The sequence below is a fragment of the Geotrypetes seraphini genome, chromosome 4, assembly GCF_902459505.1.
Source record: "Geotrypetes seraphini chromosome 4, aGeoSer1.1, whole genome shotgun sequence".
Lineage (NCBI taxonomy): Eukaryota > Metazoa > Chordata > Amphibia > Gymnophiona > Dermophiidae > Geotrypetes > Geotrypetes seraphini.
Window position 1 is genome coordinate 74112787 of NC_047087.1, and position 21245 is coordinate 74134031.

A 21245-nucleotide genomic window follows, 5' to 3' on the forward strand; every position below is an offset into this window, starting at 1 on the left:
GCATGGCGCCGTGCTGTATCGGCGCATGGCACTGTCGGCGCACTGGGGCAAGCAGGCGGAGGGGATAGTTTCTGCTCCCGTGGGTGGCCCGATCCTCAGGGCAGCCATCGAGGGGGCTCTCGGCAGGCCCGACAGTGGCCCGATCCTCTGGGCAGCCATCGGGGAGATCTTCGGTGAGCCGGAAAGTGGCCCGATCCTCGGGGCAGCTGGTGTGGATGCTTTTAGCAGTCCGGACAGCTTCAGGAGCAGTCTGCCTTGCTGTTGCTGATCGTTTTCAGGCTGCAGGTGAGTCGGGTCTGCGGCTGGGAGTCCCAGGGAAGCTCTTGCTGGAGTTGGGTGTGCCGGAGGGGTTCTTGTAGTTTGCTGGGTTTTTTCCTTCCTCCGTTGGTCTTCTCCCGAGTTCTGTAGGGAATGGAGCCGGTTTCTTCGAGCCCTTGGGGACATTTTAGGCATTGAGGGCAGGCAGTCATGAGGTGAGCTTCCCCAAGGCAACGGACACTCACCTCGTGGGGGTCCATGAAGCTCATTTTTCTTTTGCAGTCAGGGCATTTCTTGAATCCAGGTTTTGCTGCTGGTTTTTCTGTTCTTTCTGCCATCGTTTTCTCTTCTTTTTTTCTCTTTTCTTTCTATTCCTTTACTTTTCTTTTTCTTTTGAATGGAGAGCGTGATCCGTCCGTTTGTGAGGGTGGATGAACTAAACTGGATTAATGAGGGTCAGCACAGGTATATATAGGGCTACCTGCACATGCTCAGATGAGGCTCCCAAAAGCCTCACCTGAGCTCTGGGAGAGCAAGTCCGAATTGGGGACGTAGATGACATAACCAAAAGTGGGACTGACTTAAACTGCTTGTCCATGGAGAAAGAAGTTGTAACCTGAGCAGCAGCTGTGGTGACACAATGTTTCCCAGCCATACTGTGGCTGAAGAAGTACTTACACCTGGAAGAAAGAGAAGAATCCTACCAAAGCAAAGCGATTCTGGTCCAACTGGCAGCCTGAAGATTTCCAGGTCTGGACTGTTCCACAATTCTTATTTGAGAAGGTCACAAGATAAGAGTTCTACTGCCCTCCTTCAGATCTATTTATTGACCTTCCAGCCAGATGGCTGGGAAAAGAGGCCAGGTTGGACATTCAAGCCATAGAACCAGTTCTTGAAGAAGAATTGAGCTCTGTCAGTTACTCTATATACTTCATAATGTCCAAGAAAAGCACTGAAGCCTGATCCTGAACTTAAAGTCCATAAATGCGATGCTGAGAGTACCACACTTCCACATGGAAATGGTTTGATCTGTCATTGTGGCGGTGGCTCTTGGGGAATTTCAAACTGTTAAATCTATAAAAGTTTTGGGCATAGTCCTCGATCACAAATTTTCTTACCATGACCAGATCAGTTCTGTATGTTAAAAACTGTTTCTTTAAGCTTCACTTAATGAGATATTTTGCAAAAGTGTTGGAACCAGCAGTTTTAAATGCTCTAATTCAGTGTTCTTCAACCTTTTTACACCTATGAACCGTCAGAAATAAAAGAATTATTTTGTGGACCGGCAAACTACTAAGACTGAAATTTAATAAACCATCTCCGCCCCGTCCCCACGAGCTCGGTCCCGCAAACCATCTGATCCCATCCGCACAAGCCTCAAATAGTTATGATTTTATATTGAAAGTATTTTATTAAAGTATAAAAAGAAACAATATTCTGTACAATTGTCATTTTACAAATACAAATAATAAAGAGCAAGGATCAACAAAACCTCTATCTCCCCTTCCCTTCACATATATCTCCTCTACTATAAAGAAAACGGAATAAGCCAAATTATTATAGAATGGTACACAGAAATATCATGCTAACAGAATACTGCAGTCACGTATGACAGGAATAGTGTTAGGGGAGTTCAACTAGGGCAACTGCTCCCTGGTCAGAGAGAGCCCTAAGCCAGCTGGAAGCTAAAGAAGCACTGCCTGGGCTTTGCAGTCCACAGTTATGTCAAACACCAGCTCTAACAGGATACATATTTCAAATCTGATATATTCTAATCACAAGATAGAAATAAAACTTAGTCATCTCTGGTTTCTGTTTTCATTATCTTTTCACTCTCTTCCATCCAGCATCTGCCCTCTGTCTTCAATCCAGCATCTGCTCCTTCCATCCACTGTCTGCCCTCTCCTCCTTCCATATGGTATGTGTCTTCTTTCTATGCCCCTCTCCCCTTTCCATCCAGCCTCTCTTCTTTTTACATGATTCATTCTGATCTCATTTTTATCTCTCCTATACCAGATCTAGCATCTTTGTCCTGCTCTCCTTATTTCTCATCTGACCCCCTTAACAAAATAAGTCTCTCTACTTTCTCATTCCTCTGTCTCTCCCCTTTCTCTCATCTGATCTCTCCATTCGATCCTAACTCCTTCTCTTCCTCTAATCTCCCTGCCAGCTGTTTCCTTCCTATTTTTTTTCCTCCCCTGTCCAGCAGTACCCCTTTTCCCTTTTCTCCTTCCCTTATCCAACAGTAACTCTCTTTCCTTCCCTCCTCCCCTGCCCATCAATACCCCTTCCCCTCCCTCCTCCCCTGTCCAGGAGTACCCCGTCTCTCTCCAGCAAATGTTTCCTCTCTTTAGTCTAGTGGCAGCTCTGTGTGCTTTTAACTTCGGCACACAGCTGCCCCTAAACAGTAGTTTAGCTGCAGTTTCATGAGGCAGCCTCGGTGCCTTTGGTAAGCTGGCCCACATCGCATCATTGAAGCGGGCCTGCCTAGCAAAGGCCCTGAGGCTGCCTCATGAAACCGCGGCTAAACTACTTCTTAGGGGCAGCTGGGTGCCGAAGTTAAAAGCACACAGAGCTGCCACTGCTGGTCTGGGGGTGTTGAGACAAGATAAAGGCAGGAGGCATACGCGGCGGAAACAGGAAGTTGTAAGTCAGCTGACGCAGGCACCGCAGCCTCTCTTCCAGCCTAGTGTGCAGTTTGTGGAGAAGACCCGAATCCTTCACGTACCGGCAAGAAATTTTTGTGGACCAGCACCAGTCCGCGGACCGGTGGTTGAAGAACACTGCTCTAATTCATTCACTTGTTATCTCGAGGTTAGATTACTGTAATTCACTATACAAAGTATTTCACAAAAAGAATTGAGAATCCAAAATACGGCAATAAAAGTTATTACAAACTCAAAAAAGTTTGACAATGTGACACATCTTTTGAAAAATGCACATTTGCTTCCAATTTCTTACAGAATCACTTATAAATAGCTCTTATAGCCTTCAAAGTCTGGTTATCAAAATCACTTGTATTTCTCTATCATCTCCTCATACCCTACACACCATCCAGGACATTAAGATCAACAGATCACCATCTCCTTTCCATTCCTTCCTTAAAAATTATATGCACATGGTGCGCTGCTATTTTTTCAGATTCAACCCCTCAGTTCTGGAATGCCTTATCTGGCTACTTGCGAAATGAAGCTGCATTGGACAGATTTAAATGATCCCTCAAAAATATCCTGTATAAAGATGCTTTTGAAACTTAGAGTCAAGGTTTAAGACCTTCTTATTATTTTAAATTTTCATTTATCGTGTATTTTCTCTGACTATCTTTCTGTGCATTTCTATTTTAACCTTTTCCCATCCTGGTTGTGCTAACCCTACATGTTCTTTCTATGCTATAACTTTTTGTAATTCTTCCCCTCTTCCATCCTGTTTCAGTCCGTTTTTGTACGTCTAGCTGAAATTTGTCCATGTTTATTTTGTACGTCCATCTGAAATTTGGCCATGAAATTTGTCCATTTGTAGAATTGTAATCACTTTGAAATATTTGACAATGCGTATAAATCAAATTTTAAATAAAACTTGAACTTGAAACTTGATCTGTTGGAAGTGTACCTTCATAGTCTCATTTTTCTGGACCACAGGAAATACTTGAGATTTCATGTCCTTCAACAGCATTTTTGGTTTGCAGCCCTACCCTTTGGTCACAGCTCACCTCCGCAGGATGGGAATGCAGGTGTACCCAAACAAAATGTAAGCAGTCACATCCAGAAACATGCATTTTCTGCCACTTGCACTATTGTCTGTAAAGAAAAATAGGTGCTTACTTTTCATCACAGAATAGGTTTAAACTAGGTACCATAACCAGCAACTGTAGTAGGTGCCCTGTAACAGAATTACCCTCAAAATGATTTGTTTTGGTTTTTAATATGTGCTTTTCTCCTGATTTTTAGATCTTTTTAAATTCATTTTGAAGATTAATTTTAATACTAAGTTACTATACATTAAAATTTGTTAACATGTTAATCAATTTAGTGCATACTACATTGTTTAGGTTGTCCTAACGAACTGAATGCACATTAATAATGAAGATTCCTATTGGACATCTTTATCACTCGTTTAACTTTTTGGTAGGGGAAAGGATCTTTCTCATCCCTTCAACCCATACTCTAGATTTGAGGAGCATGTGTCTGAAAGGAAACTGCATCAATATGTTAAAATACCTTTTGAAGTAATAGGGAGGATAATAGCTGATGGTATATATAACCTAAAGATGACTATATTATTCATTTGATTCTGAAATAACAATTTTGTACATGGCTCTGCTCTCTTCTCATTTGGTATGGCTGATATCTTTTGCAGATATAGATGAGTGTGAGGAGAACGCCTGTGGGCAGATATGTGTCAATGCTCCTGGGAGCTACAGCTGTTACTGTGATGGCAAGAAAGGATTCAGGTTGGCTAAAGACCTGAAAAGTTGTGAGGTATGCTAAAACTGACCACTTACCACTTCTTTAATCTTGTTAATAAAATTTACAAAGAGGAACGTAAAAATACATTTTGCTGCATTCTCAGTTACCTCCTGTAGAAACATTATTTTTTCCTCTACTATGTTCTCAATTACCATAGTAAAACTAAGGACAGGATGCACAGAGGTGCAATCTGGTGGAAAACATCGGGTTGGGAACAATTTCCATTTGCTAGGTGATGCTCAGCACAAATAGCATGCAAATTGTATTCATGCTATTTGTAGAGTACTATGGTGAAAGGGGGAGGAACTGTGCCTGGCACTTACATATAAGAGCTAAGTGTTAGGCATAGCTCTTGTGTGCTGGAAATCCTATAAGCAGCAACAAGGGGGAAAAAACCCCTCTTTTGCTGCGGTAAGTTTTGGAGTCCTTTCTTTTTTTTTTAGTTTCACAGTGCAATTCGGATGCAACTGTTGTGTGTGTTTTGTGTGTCCCGTGCCTATGGTCAGGGAGCAGCTGTTAGGCATGGAACACACAAACAACTCTTAATATAACATGGTTGGTGATCTTCATCATAAGCTGTATGGGGACATAGTTAAAGATCTCAATACGCATACTTTTGAGGACAGGCGAAAGAGGGGAGATATGAAAGAGACGTTTAAATACCTACATGGCATAAATGCTCTTGAGGCGAGTCTCTTTCATTTGAAAAGAAGCTCCAGAATGAGGTGATAGGCTCAGGAGTAATCTAAGGAAATACTTTTTTTACAGAAAGGGTGGCAGATGAGTGGAATAGTGTCCCGGTTTATTACCATAAAGTGTGTAGTTAAATTACTGTGGGATACATAATGGCATAGAGATCACAAAAATACATGCAAACATCATCATTTAATATGTAAATAAAAAACATAGCTTGTAGTAAACTCCACAAACTGCATTATTCCTGGAAAAATAATGTCAGTTCAAAGCTGGCATTATTTTTCCTCCCAGAAGCATCTGACTTCTAATGCATGGCTTGATTCTCTGGATTGCATTTTTAAATAAGCCAGCAGTAAGTAGTTGCACCTCTATCCCTGGCAAGAACCTCTTGCCACCATTGAACTCATACTTTTACCTCATTTTGGAGACTTTCTTCTCTGGGGGTTTCCCTGTTATCTAGGTAAAGGGAAAGGAGTGACGGGAATGCTCTTGCCCCCTACTCTACGTACTAGGGAATTCCTTCCCCAACTTTTAGGGGTAAGCAGTGCTTTTGGTGGGGGTGGGGGTGTTCAGTGTCATGGGGCTTTTGTCTTTGGGGAACTGGGTGTACAATGATGGGGTGGGCTTTTGCTTTTGAGGGGGGAAGGTTGGAGGATGGCAGTCCAATTATTTTCAAAGTTGATCACACAGGGACCTATTCTGTAAACAGTGCCTAAATCAACAGATGCTTAGCAAAATGGTGTCTGCCACATGTCAATCAAATGTAGGCGCTATTTACAGAATTGAGCCTAGCGGCGCCTAAATTTAATTAAGCACCTGTGCTAACATACTGGCGCCTAACTCATATGTCTACCAGCACCTACCTCATACCAAGCCTACACTCCATCCCTAACTATGCCTACTTTGTGGGTAGGCACCATAAGTGCCTCGGTGTAGGTGTCGCGAGTTGCTGTTCAAATATTCATGCTCACATTAATGTTTTATAAATTAGGTTTTAATGTTAATTAAAATGCCAATTAACCCAATTTGAAAAATTAAGTTGCATGTGGAAACTGGCTAGGCGCCACTAGGTTCTGCAGATGTAGGTGCCATTTATGGAATTCCTCCTAAACTCCATTATTCATGGACTGCGGGAGTTATTTTCCTGTGGTACTGAAATACTGTAGGTTAGTGATTTATGGTAAATTAAGGTGTGGTAAAACCTCACTTTAGTAACGACTCCCCTTAAAAGGTAATTTTATAACAGGCCTCTCTGTTCAGCTATGTACATAAGTAAAGTCAATTTTCAAAAGGTAGGTTTGTGCATTCCCCTTTGAATATTATCATATGGAAGGTATATGTACACATTTAAACACAAAGTAAACAAATTTCCTGTCTTATTTTATGTTCATAAGTGGATATTTTATACAGTTTCTGACAAATATTCAAAACTATTAAACCAGCTAGGAATGGTTAAATAGAGTTTTACAGACTGATTCTATGAATAGGTAGGTGGTAATAGACATCCTAACGCCAACTGACAGCCAATTGGGATGCACGTTTTTAGAAAAAAGCCCCCGAGGCAGGCTGCCTACATTGCAGGCGTTTGTTGCGGGTCTTGGAAGATGCGTAGGGATACCTAAGCTCGCCCAAGTCTGGGTGTGGGTGTGGTTTCACCCGGAAGTGACCGACTATTTTCATTCGCATTAACCACTTAAGTGCACTGAAATTGACCAGGTAGCTTTAATTTAATTGGCCAGGAGCTGTTTCTGGCTGGTTAAATCACTTTGAATACTGACCCCTTAATGTTATTCAATTTGCTTTCAAATCTGTGGCTCCAAAGTACCTGGGGGCTGTAATTATTATTGGTGATATGAAAATGGCCCCTTAAAAATTGAGACAAAAAAGAAAACAAACTGCTTCACTCGTTTTTCATTAAAAGACAAACATCAAAATAGTGGAGTGGGCATATAAATTCACTTAATATTCAAAAAAGGTTCTTGAACAAACTTCTCAAAACACTTCTGAGACATCAAAAAAAGTATGCATAAACATCCAATGTGTTGGCTGAAAAATAATGTTGTAATAATATTGGAAATGTGGAAGACCTAGACTCCTTTTCCCAGCTCACAATAGAGCAGCTTGGGGGGTGTGGCTTGGAGCACGCAAAATGGTCGCATAGCAACAGAGCTCCCTGAACTCAGACAACTAAAGGAAAGGAAACAGCTGCTAAGAATCGCTCACCTGCGTTATAAAAACAAAAAATAACTTCTGAAATGGCTACCACAAGGCAAGGCAAATCGGAGAAGCCGTGCACTTCCGGTGTATCGGCAAAAAGATCTAAAGTGACTCCGGTGTCGCCGTCGAGTGTCCCGATCCCGTTGGAAACAGAGGAATTCTCAGATAAAGCAGATATAATGGCAGAGCTATTTAAAATTAAATTAATGCTGACAGACAACGCTGGCAAAATTTCGGAAATAATGGAGGAGGTGCTGGGTCTGAGGCAAGAGATCCAGACTGACAGGCAGAGGATGTCTGTGATTGAGGAGAGAATTGAACTGCTGGAAACTGTCACACAAAAGTGTGACAGTGAAAGACAAAATGTAGAAAGCTTGAAAAATCAGCTGATAGATTTGGAGAATCGGGGGAAAAGGAAGAACATCAGAGTGCTTGGACTGGCTGAAAATCTTGAAGGGGGAGACACTGTACAGTTTTTAGAGAACTTACTACCTAAACTGTTACAGTTAAACTCCAAGTGGCCGTTGGAAATAGAACGGGCACATAGAATCCCTTCAAAAAAACCAGTGAATCAGAATGGCCCCAGACCCTTGATTTTTAAAGTTTTGAGATATCAGCAAGCTTTAGAAATCCTGAAAGTAGCAAAAGCGAACAAAAATTTAAATTATAAAGGGTCTAAATTGTTATTGGTTCCAGACTTTGCAAAACATACTGCAAACATCAGAAAGCAGTTTCTTATGCTGAGGCAGCAGTTGAAAGAAAAAGGTTACATGTATGGCTTGTACTATCCATCTACAATGCGAATATCTACTGGAAATAAGTCCTGGTATTTTCAAGACCCTGCAAAACTTAAAGAATTTCTATCACAAGAGGAACCGATGTCTACATAAAGGAAAATTGATTAAAGGAAAAAGAGAAAATCTATCACAAGAGGAACCGATGTCTACATAAAGGAAAATTGATTAAAGGAAAAAGAGAAAATGGAGAAGACTCATTTTGAAGAGAAGAAAAGAGGGGTGAAAAAAAGGAAGACAGAAGGAAAAAAAAAAAAGAAGTGGATTGATACTGGTCCAAGTTATTTTTACTGCATTTTATTGCAGATGAAGAGCTTTTGACTAATTTTTCAATATTGTGAATTTACGGATACATTTTTAATTTAACAAGAAATTAATTATCTATGAGAGATATTATAAATATAATATATATATTTACCTAACTACTAATTACTAACCATCCTGAATAACAATAATTGATTAATATGAGGAAATAAATATAGGATATTACATATTTCAAAAGGGATTATTAATAAAATAGGAAATAATTTTAGACTTTTATTAATAAATATGAAAATATATATTTTATTCAAATATTTATTTATATTGAATATATTATGATTGATTTTTAAATGAGAATGTTATAAATAAATTGGTTAGATGCTAATATTAGTAATATATTAACGCTATGAATGAATATATTTAAATTAACAATGAATATTTAATATACATGGAATTATAGTTAAAATTGAAAATGTTAACAAAATATTAAGATAGGATATATATTACTTTGAAAGGAAGATATATTTATAATTTATATGAATTAATTAAGTATGATTCTTAATATAATGATATATTTTACCTAGATACTAATTGATATGAAATACAAAAATTATTAAATAAAGGGTTAAGTCTGGGAATTGGGTTTTTTAAAGAAGAGATAATTACTAAGGAGATAAAGATTTTTAAGATACTATTATTTATATGAATAACTTATATGAATGAAAATTTATTTGAATAGTTATATTTGAATTCATTATAGATAATTTTATGTTATTTGCTACAATGAAATATTAATATTAATGATAATAATTATTAATTGAATGATTGAATATGTATGGATAGAAATAATGAAATATTAAATATGTGGGGGAAAAAAGAATAGTTGAATTTTTGAGAGATATTAATTCAATATGGAGGGATATTAGTTGTCTGGGGGAGGGGGTTTAGGGTCTGCTATACCAATGTGTGTTCCAGATCAGACAATGATTATGGGGGGGAGGGGAGGGAGCATAGAGAGAGGGAGGGGGGTTCACAGTAATAATATATTGATGGAGGATTGAAAATAGGATAAATGTATAATTTGAATTTTTCTTTTATAATCTTATTTTAGGGGGGGAAAGGGATGGGGGAATTGGATGAATGAATTATATTTACTTAATGTGCTGAGGTCTGGTCATCTTTTTTATTTTAGAAATATTTGCCAAAATTTAATTATAAAATAGATGGATATAAAAATTTATTCTATTAACGTCAATGGTTTAAATCATCCTATTAAGAGAAAGAAAGTACTAACGTTCCTTAAAAAGCAAAATGCGGACATATATTTTATTCAAGAGTCACACCTTTCTGATATTGAATCTAAAAAGTTATCTGGGGGTTGGATTTCTAAATGCTTCTTTGCACCTGCAATGGGGAAAAAAGCTGTGGTTGCTGTCCTGATAAATAGGAAGTGCAATGCTGATTTCAAATTAATAAACTATGATCCTTTAGGAAGATGGGTACATATCAAAATGGTTCTGGGAAATACAACCCTGGATTTATTAAATTTATATGCTCCTAATTCGAATCAAATGGAGTTTTTCAAACAAGTTCAACAATTACTGTTACCACTGGCTACTTCTAATTTAATCGTAGCAGGGGATTTCAATGCTGTAATGGATCCAATTTTGGATAAGAGACCAAGTAGAATTATGAAATCGTTAGGTTTAGATAATTTGGTTCAATCTTGTAATTTAGTTGATATATGGCGTATTCTTCATTTTAATGATCAGGAATTCTCTTTTTGTTCTCAGGTCCATAAATCTTTCTCACGAATTGATTATATATTCGTGTCTAATAATATAGCGCAGTGAGTGATGAATGCAGTTATTGATCCCATTATAATTTCAGACCATGCTGGTGTGTGGATTGACTTTAAGAATAACGATATAGTACATTTCGATCCAATTTGGAGATTTGATAATGCTTTACTTGCGGACTCGAACTTTCTGGAAGATTTTAAATTAAAAATGAATGAATTTTTTCAAATAAATAATTTGGACAATATTAATGCTGAGATTTTGTGGGACGCATTTAAAGCAACAATAAGAGGAAATATTATTTCATATTCAGCATTTATCAAAAAACAACTTAAAAAACAATATGTTGATCTGGAAAACCAAATTAAAGTATTAGAAAATAAATTAATTAAGAACTGGGAACATAATACATTACAAAGTTTATTAAAAATAAAAGCGAAATATAATGAGATTTCTTCTCAATTTGTGAGGAAAGATATCTTCTATAAAAGCAAGTTCAGTACTATGGTAATTCAAACAAAGCTGGAAGATTATTAGCTAATTTTCTTAAAGCAAAAAAAAAGGAAATCTAAGATTATTGCAATTAAAGATACACAAGGCAACACACACACTAACACCAAAGATATTTTAATACAATTTCTTGATTTTTATAAAGATTTATATTCTTCTGAATCTTATGAAAATAAAGAACAAGAGGGATTAAATTTCTTAAACTCATTTATTGGACCAAATGTTCCGGATCATATAAAACGAAGTTTAGAAGATCCTATATCTTTAAAAGAAATAGAATCAGCATTGAAGTCTCTTAGAGTTGGATCCACTCCGGGTGGTGATAGATATACTGTTGAATTCTATAAAACATTTCAAAATATCATCTTACCATATTTATTAAATTTGTATCAATATCAAATAAATAATGGGAATCTATCAGGTACTAAGGCTGATTCGGTAATTATTGTCTTACCAAAACCAAACAAGGATCCTACCTTGGTTTCAAACTACAGGCCTATCTCTTTATTAAATGTAGATGGTAAGTTGATTGCTAAAGTATTAGCAATAAGATTGGCAAAAGCTCTTCCTTTTATTATTGATGTACACCAAACAGGATTTATTGCTAAAAGACACTCATCAAACAATACTAGATTAGCATTCCACTCTTTAAATTTAGTGAAAAATATGAATGATCCAGCTTTTATGCTATCTTTAGATGCAGAAAAAGCATTTGATAGAGTGGAATGGAGTTATATGTATCAAGCTCTGGAATGGTTTGGAATAGGCCCCGGTTTTATTAAAATGATTCAGACATTGTATAGCTCTTCTGGTGCAAGATTATATATTAATAACAATTTATCAGATAGATTTAACGTGCGTAGGGGACAAGGATGTCCTTTATCCCCCTTACTTTTTGATATTGTTTTAGAACCCTTATTAATTGCAATTAATCAAACTAAGGAGATAAAGGGAATCCCATTTTCTTACTGGGAATTTAAACTTTCTGCATATGCAGATGATATATTATTATATTTAAGAGAACCGGGGAATACTGTTCCAAGTTTACTTAATCTTCTAGAGAAATTTGGGAAATTTTCTGGATATAAAATTAATTGGAGTAAATCGGAAATTCTTCCAATTAATGTTCACTGTACCAAAGGATTATTTGATTCATATTCATTTATTTGGAAAGAAGAAGGATTAAATATTTAGGTATTATTATCAAAAATACAATTGAAGATACAGTAAAAGAAAATGAAAAACTTTTATTAAAAAAAATATCAGAAATGTGTGAGCAATGGAATCCTTTACATCTTTCTTGGTGGGGAAGAGTCCAAACAATTAAAATGATGATATTGCCTGTGGTTTGTTATCAAATGAGTATGATACCAATATTTTTTCAGGGGTCATTTTATAAAAAGTTAAACAATATTCTTACAAAATTTGTTTGGTTTGGGAAAAGACCCAGAATTGCTTTAGTATCTTTACAAAGACCAATTGTGGAGGGAGGGGTAAATTTTCCAAATTTTTATAGGTACCATCAAGCCTATATTCTAAGACAGGGTATGTATTGGATCCTCCCAGATCTCATGGAGAATGTACCAGATTGGCTATATCTAGAATGGCGGCTCCTGTTCCCACTACATCCAGAACATCTAATTAGTATAAAACATGCCAAGAAGATATAAGGATAACAGAATTTTATTGGATACTTGGAAGACGTTAAGATATGTTAGTAATATATCACCAGAACCAATTGCTAAATCATTAAATCAATCAATTTGAGTAAACTCCAGGATCAAGATTGGCGGATACAAAATCGTCTGGAAACAATGGATAATTGCAGGTATACGAACATTGAATGATGTTATTTCAGAAGGAGCAATGCTTAGTTTTTCACAATTGCAACATAAATTTGGATTAAATAAAACACAATATTTTAAATGGTTGCAATTGAAGCAAGCTATTCAGGCAGAGTTCCCTGAATGGAAAGCTCTTAATACTCAATATAGTCTGCAGGTTCTATGTTTCCAGGCAGATTTTTTGGGTCACCAAGCCGCAAAATGGTATAAATTGTTAAATGGATTTTTAAACAAAAAAAAGAAAACTGGACTTAGGGATATTTGGAGTATTGAGATTGGTCAGACAATTTCTGAATCTCAATGGCCACGATTTTGGTCCTGGAGATTAAGATCTACAAAGTCAGCATCTATGAGTCAAACTTGGTTGTTTTTGTTACATAGAACTTTATGGACCCCTACGCGTTTACAAAAAATAGATAGTACTAGATCTAATAGATGCTGGCATTGTAGAGTAGAAGTCGGGACATTAGATCACTTAATTTTTTTTGTCCCTGTATAAATGCATTTTGGAAACTAATTTGGCCCCAAATTAATGAACTACTAGAAAATCATATAGGACTCTCATATGATACTATACTATTTGGTACAGCAATGAGAACTCAGAGTCCGATTTCAGCAAACAATCACAAACTATTATTAATATTGACAGGGGTCGCCATGCAACAAATAACTCAAAATTGGAAGGACTACACCAAATTAAATTTTACATTTTGGTGGAATTCAGTCTGTCATATATACAAAATGGAAAAAACAATAGCATTACAACAGGGAAATATTCATAATTTTAAGAAAATTTGGGAACCATTGACTCGATATTCCAATGATCAGGTTTCATAGCACATTAGAAATGGATATATTAGATTGGGGAAGGGGGGAATGTATATTATATGGATTTAAGAAATGAAGAAAGGGGAGGGTTATATTTTATGTGATAAGATGAATTACTTGTAATCACAATTTTTCATGTATTAATTGAAGTTTATGTAAAATTAAATTATTGTAAGAATGAAAAATTTATAAATAAAATATTAAAACAAAAAACAATAGAGCAGCTTACGCTGAACAATTCAATGGGATATTCTGTCAATCATTGTCTACACCTCCCCCAAATATCAACTATATCAAAATTAATTAAATGAAAAATCATAAAAGGAACTTAGCTTCTGATGATTAATCTCTTATGATTGCTGATCTCTGGTCACTGATCCCAACGGGGCCCATTCGCTTCCACTCTCCAAACAGCAATCATAAACCAAAGGAATTTGTTCTATTATCTGCCTTTAACTAAACATCATTTAAGAGATACCATTAATCTTATATTCCAGGTCTGTTTATATGTGGAAAAAACAACAACATTTGTATTGACAAGAAGAAAGGAATTGGGGCCTTACATAAGTTCTTCCTATGACTATTTCATAAATTTTACTTTGAACTATGCGTATTAAAAATTTTTTCATAGACACTCGACTGAATAAAACTCTAGTTCCAGTGCAATGTGTCTAGTGTTCTTGAACCATAGAGTTTTGTATCTGAACCAGCAAGATACATATGATTGGTTTACATACAAGGAAGTTATGAAATAAGTAGGAGAATAAGTAGGAGAATATACATGGCATAAGTATGACAAAAGCTAAATTGTTTCTGTTTGCTTATACAGGTTTAGTATATACCATATTTTTTGGTCCATAAAGGGGGTAGAAAAGTGGGTGCGCCTTATGGAGTGAAGACAACCCCCCCTCCCAGTACCCTTTAATAACACGGCCCACTCGCCAGCCCTTCCTTTTAAAACACCCTCGCTTGCCCGCCCACAGTACCTTTTTAAACACCCCCTGAATTCTGGTGGTCCAGCGGTGTATGGGCTGGCAGGAGCACACTGTCTGTGCTGCTGCCTGGGCCCGGCCCGCTTTCTGAATGGCTGGCCCACCAGGCTTCAGGGGGCGTTTAAAAAGGTTATGCGGGCAGGCGAGCAAGGGTGTTTTAAAAGGAAGGTCCTACAGGCGGGCTGTGTTAATAAAGGGTACCAGGAGAAGTGGGAGAGGGAAGAGGATTGTTAGTCAACTGGGATGGATCCCTCCTGTCCCAGCCTACCACTAGACCACCAGAGTTGAGAGGGGTAGCAGGTTACAGGTCAGGGAAGGGTTGACAGGGTGCAGAGCCTTGCAAGAAGTGTGGGATTGAGTGCAGAGCCTGGCAGGCAGTGAGGGAGGCTGGGTGCACAATTTGATTCAGAATGTTTTTTTCTTGTTTTCCTACTCTAAATCTAGGGTGTGTCTTATGGTCAGGTGCTTCTTGTAAAGCAAAAAATATGGTATGTATATTTAATACATTACATTATATTGCAGCTGATTCCAGAGTTAATGGCTACTATGGAAGTTTCATGGTTCAGTGTATTTGTCCAAGGGAGTTAAGTGAACAGATAGGTTTTCACTTCCTCTTTGATGTGTTTCTCCCGTGGCCCATGCTCGGACGAGTCATTTACAGGATTGCGAGGCATCTGGGGTTGGTAGTCTTAGCAGCACCCAATTGGCCCCGCAGGGCATTATATGTAAATCTAATCTGTTTCCAGAGGGCGAAAGGCCTCAGGCTGCTGGTTCAAGTGGACCTTCTCACTCAGCACCCAGTTTCTATTGAGAATCCGGACTTCAGAAGGGCCTGTTGGTCAGTTTACTGAAAGTGCAGATAGCAGGCCTTTCCTGTTTCCAAGCGTGGGGAGGACAGAGACTCCCTGGTCTCTCACCCAGATGTCACCCAGTTCATTAAAGGGGCTCTTCGGTTATACCCTCTGGTTTGCATCCTCCCCCCCAATCCTTTCCTAGAATCTTAACACCATATTGCAGGGCCTCAGTGGATATGTATGAGCCCTTGTGGAACACTTCCCTTCTGGATCTAATCATTAAGATGGTATTCTTGGTGGGAATTACGTTGGCAAGACAAGTCTCTGAGTTGCAAGCTCTTTCCTGCAGGGAGCTATTCCTCAAGATTACAGAAACAGGGATTTCCTTCTTATTGAAGGTTGTCTCTGCTTTCTACGTTAATTAGGAATCCGTCTGCGTGCTTTCTCTCATATTGGGTTGAAGAAAAAGGACAGGGTGTTGCGTTTGCTGGATGTCAAATGTGCTTTCCTCTGGTTCCTTTATTTATTTATTTATTTATTTGTTCAATATTCTATACCGTTCTCCCTGGGGAGCTCAGAACAATTTACATGAATTTATTCAGGTACTTAAGCATTTTTACCTTGAAGTTACCAATTAGTTTCATGTATCAGATCTTCTCTTTGTCCTGACCAGTCATGCCAAGAAAGGGAGGCCAACGTCTAAAGCCTCAATTTCTAGATGGATCAAGATGGCTATTTCCTCTGCATATTTGGGCTGCAGTAAGCAGCCACCAATCGCATTGAAAGCTTACTCGACCAGAGGAGTTGCTACCTCTTGGGAAGAGACTAGGGCTGTCTTGCATGAGGAGATCTGTAGAGAGGCTACATGGTCTACCCTCCATAGCTTCATCAGGTTCTGCAGGGTGGATGTAGTGGCCAGGAAAGACGCCGATTTCGTGTCCTTCGTCCTAATGGCAGGTTCAGTGGGCCTGCCCTAGATACTGGGGACTGCTTTGGTACATACCTGTGGTTCAGGACCACTAAACAAATTGCACTAGAAAGAAAGATAAAGTTCTTACCTCGATAATCTTCTTTCTTGTAGATGTGTCTAGTGTAGGTCCTGAAGCCCTGCCCTGTACATGGGTTTTGCTTGCCTTATGCATTGGATTCAGTCTGATGCTGGAGAAATCTTTGCCTTTCAGGAGAGAAAATAAAGAAAGAGAATACTCCAGAAAGTATATAGTCTGCTTCAAGTTTGTGCTAGATAACGGGACATGCGAGTAGCTACGAGCTCTATATATACATAATGCTGGTTGCACATGTTTTTGTATTGTTTGAATGTTATAATGTTTATTGCTAATGTTTGTTACAGAGCAGAACAGAATTGTACTGTTGGGGGATTTCTCCCTGTTTCCCTCTTTCCAGTTATGTCTTTCATTACAGTGGTGCTTGGTTGCTTTTGCATGAACTGAGGGGGCAGGAGCAGCTCCCTGGGAAGGAGGAGTTGAAACAATGATTGAACCCGCAAGTTGGTTGCAGAGAACTGTCAGATATAAGACCCTAGGGTTCAGGACCACTAGACACATCTATAAGAAAACAGATTATCAAGGTAAGAGCCTAATCTTTCTTTCAAGATACCCTTGGTGATTGATGATTATAAACTAATGTCCTTCTCTATTGAGCCCAGCCTAATAAATATCTTGACTGAAAAAGTTATATTTTAACTAAGATGCAGCTTTAATTTGGACTAAGAATTAATCCCAAATTTATTACAGCTGCTACAGAAGTGTACAGTAGACTTTTTGAGGAACCAGAGTGTATTTTGAATTTGTCAGGAATGAGTTTTCCCTCATAAGAACTGAGATCTCTGCAGCAGGTGCTAGAAGGATGCTGTTTAATGTGACCATTTTATTTTGGCTTCTTTGTTACATTACATTCACTTATTTGCCACCTAGCCAACAAATTACCAGCAATATGGTAAGAACCTCTGTAATTGTTCTTTTCCCTTTCTCTTAGCTTGTCCCAGTTTGTGTCCCACTGAACTTTGAGAAGAGCTTTGAGTTGCTTTACTTAGCTGAGCAGTCAACTGGGATTCCTGTTGTCTACTTAAGGTTTAGGTTGCCTGAAGTGACAAGGTGAGGATTTTATTTGTCTTGTTTGTTTCACATATTTTGAATGTGCAGTGCAGAATTCTGGTAGTCACATTAGTCCCGGGGAACTGGTTCATTAGCATTCCGCCAGACCTAGATGACTACCATATGCTGGTGACTGAGAAATATTGATTAGCTGACAACTACACAGGACAATTAAAGGCTCTCAGTAACCAGAGGTTCTCAATCTCCATATGCTGGTTGAATTGCCACATAACCCAAGCAGTAGAATGGTCTGGAGGGACTAAAAGAAAGAAAACTGGCAAGTAAGATCTAATTTTGTGGTTCCATGCAGGGTGTAATGCCTTTTTTGTAGATCACATATAAATGATCCAAAAATGAAGCTGTATTTGAACTTTTAAGGATGCTTCAAGATGCATTTTCTATTTTGTTTGACAGGGTCTTTCATTCATTCCACCATTCATTTGATAGTGAGAGCTTCACAGGAAGTCAATTCCCCTTCCTATCCATATTATTTACATTCATAAATCTTACTGACCTCAGCAATAATCCATTATAACTGATGAATATTATTTAAAATTTCCATCATATATGACTTGGTATTTTTCCAAAAGAACACAGGATTCTACAAGCTATACATGGCCATGTTGCTGTGTTTACCATGCTACTGGTGGTAGAAACATAGAAACATAGAAAATGACGGCAGAAAAGGGCTATAGCCCACCAAGTCTGCCCATTCCAATTATCCGCCCCCCAGAGTTCACTCCCCTAGAGATCCCACGTGAATATCCCATTTCCTCTTAAAATCCATCACATAGAATATCTTTGCATGATAGTCACATAGAATATCTTTGCATGATAGTCAATAGTATTATTATCAGAAGTCATTCCATCAAGAGCAGGAATAGCTCCACTGGCATACTTCTTTCAGTTTGCATAAAAGTGAAGAAATATTTGTATGGCCGGAACATGAGAGTCTTGGTACATTGTTCTCACATCTGTTTGTCCTGGTATTCAGATTTTCAGCAGAGTTTGATTTCCGGACATATGATACAGAGGGTGTCATCCTGTATGCAGAGTCTTCAGATGGTTTCTCATGGTTCCTGCTGGCTCTTCGAGATGGGAAGATTGAGATTCAGTTCAAGAATGAGCTTGGAACAAAAGTCACCAGTGGTGGCAAAGTAATCAGTAATGGGCAATGGCACATAGTAAGTTTCACCTCCCTTGACATTTTATGAAATGTGAGCTGCAACCAAGTATCATGCCAACCTTGCCTCTGTTATGTTTTATTTGGTTCGTAGTATGTGCACTCAGGGGAAAATTATATAAGAGGTGCCTAAATAGGCACCTACAGTTAACATAAGAACATTAGAATTGCAGCTGCTAGGTCAGACCAGTGGTCCATCATGCCCAGCAGTCCGCTCATGCAGCAGCCCTTAGGTCAAAGACCAGTGCCCTAACTGAGACTAGCCCTACCTGCGTATGTGTTTGGTTCAGCAGGAACTTGTCTATCTTTGTCTTGAATCCCTGGAGGGTGTTTTCCCCTATGACAAACTCAGAAGAGCGTTCCAGTTTTCTACCACTCTCTGGGTGAAGAATAACTTCCTTATGTTTGTACGAAATCTATCCCCTTTTAACTTTAGAGACTGCCTTCTCGTTCTCTCTACCTTAGAGAGGGTAAACAACCTGTCTTTATCTACTAAGTCTATTCCCTTCATTATTTTGAATGTTTCGATTATGTCCCCTCTCAATCTCCTCTTTTCAAGGGAGAAGAGGCCCAGTTTCTCTAATCTCTCACTGTACGTGAACTCCTCTAGCCCCTTAACCATTTTAGTTGCTCTTCTCTGGACCCTTTCGAGTAGTACTGTGTCCTTCTTCATGTATGGCGACCAGTCCTGGACGCAGTATTCCAGGTGAGGGCGTACAATGTCCCAGTAGAGTGGCATGATAACCTTCTCTGATCTGTTCGTGATCCCCTTCTTAATCATTCCTAGCATTCTGTTCGCCCTTTTTGCCGCCGCCACACATTGCGCGTACGGCTTGATTGACTTATTCACCAGTACTCCCAAGTCTTTTTCCTGGAGGGTCTCTCCAAGTACTGCACTGGACATCCTGTATTTATGTATAAGATTTTTGTTACTGACATGCATCACCTTACAATTGTCCACGTTAATCCTCATTTGCCATGTCGTGGCTTATTTCTCGAGCATGTTTATGTCACATTGCAGGTGTTCACAATCCTCCTACGTCTTTACTACTCTAAATAACTTTGTATTGTCTGCAATTTAATCACCTCACTCGTCGTACCAATTTCCAGGTTGTTTATAAATATGTTGAAGAGCATGGGTCGAAGCACCAAACCCTGCGGCACTCCACTCGTGACGCTTTTCCAGTCTGAGTATTGTCCATTTACTCCCACTCTCTGTTTCCTATCCGCCATCCAGTTATTAATCCATGTGAGCATTTCACCCTCGATTTCATGGCTCGCAATTTTTCAAAGTAGTCATTCATATGGAACCTTGTTGAACACCTTCTGAAAATCCAGATATGAAATGTCGACCAGGTTACCTTTGTCTATCTGCCTGTTTACTCCCTCGAAGAAGTGCAGCAAGTTCATCAAGCAAGATCTTCCTTTACTGAAGCCGTGCTGGCTGGTCATCATCAGATTGTGTCCATCAAGGTGATCAATGATGTGGTCCTTTATCAGTGCCTCTGCCATCATTCCCAGTGCCTAACTTAATTAGTAAATTGAGAAAGAGGTGCAATTCTTCAAAAGATAGGCGCCTAATACTAAAGTAGGTGTGTTTAAGGGCGGCCTGCATGCAATCGGGCATGTATCAGACACGGAATCGGGGGTTAGTGAATCTAGCCCTGTGTCGCCTATAATGTAGGCCTATAAAACCCTGGCCTACATTACAGGCACCTAAGTTTAACCTCTCCTTTTATGAAACCACAAAAGCGTTTTTTAGCTCAGGCCGGCATGCTGAATGCTCTGCGCTACTCCTGATGCTCATAGAGTTCCTATGCAGCACAGAACATTCAGCGCACCAGCCTGCGCTAAAAATCGCTTTTGTGGTTTTGTAAAAAGGGGTGGGGGGTTAAGTTAGGTGCTGCTAAGCACAATTCTGTAATTGGTGCCTAAATGTGATTGACATGCGCTAGGTGCCTACTTTAGGTGCTAATTACAGAATTCAGCCCTCAGTGTTATAAATATTTCTGTTGACATTGGTGACAATTTGGCATGTGGAAAGAAAAAGTCATATTTTTTTTCATTGGAAAAACAGTAGCCCATCCAGGCTATATTTTTTTTTTTTAAATTTTTATTTATAAAATTTTCATTCTTACAATAAATAAATAGCATAATATTTAGTTTATAATAATTATAGTTGTATGTACAATATCATATCATATATATTGAATCCCTTTCCCCTGTTATTTGTTTTTTCATTTTTCCTCATATTAATTTCTATATTTCCCTCCCTAACCCTATATTATTATTATCAATGTGTTAAGATATCTGATCTTTAGAATATTTTGTCAATGGATCCCATATTTTCTTAAAATTTTTTATATTTCCTTGTTGTAATGCCAATATTTTCTCCATTTTGTATATGTGACACACCGAGTTCCACCAGAATGTATAATTTAGCTTGGTATAATCCTTCCAATTTTGTGTGATTTGCTGCATGGCAACTC

General features: G+C 38.4%; 2 protein-coding genes across 6 annotated transcripts in view; both read left to right on the forward strand.

The window, feature by feature from the left end:
- PROS1 (protein S) overlaps window positions 1–21245 on the forward strand; it is a 99262-nt gene that overhangs the window by 37332 nt on the left and 40685 nt on the right. For all 5 annotated transcript variants that reach the window (XM_033940508.1, XM_033940506.1, XM_033940507.1 and 2 more), the window contains 3 exons: window positions 4615–4736; window positions 17455–17573; window positions 18568–18757. In XM_033940508.1, coding sequence (XP_033796399.1) covers window positions 4615–4736; window positions 17455–17573; window positions 18568–18757 — 431 coding nt within the window. The remainder of the gene's footprint in view (window positions 1–4614; window positions 4737–17454; window positions 17574–18567; window positions 18758–21245) is intronic.
- Window positions 7540–8654, forward strand: LOC117358812. Its single transcript, XM_033940518.1, has 2 exons — window positions 7540–8523; window positions 8585–8654. The coding sequence occupies exons 1-2, from the start codon at window positions 7676–7678 to the stop codon at window positions 8586–8588; spliced, it is 852 nt and encodes a 283-aa protein (XP_033796409.1). The 5' UTR covers window positions 7540–7675; the 3' UTR covers window positions 8589–8654.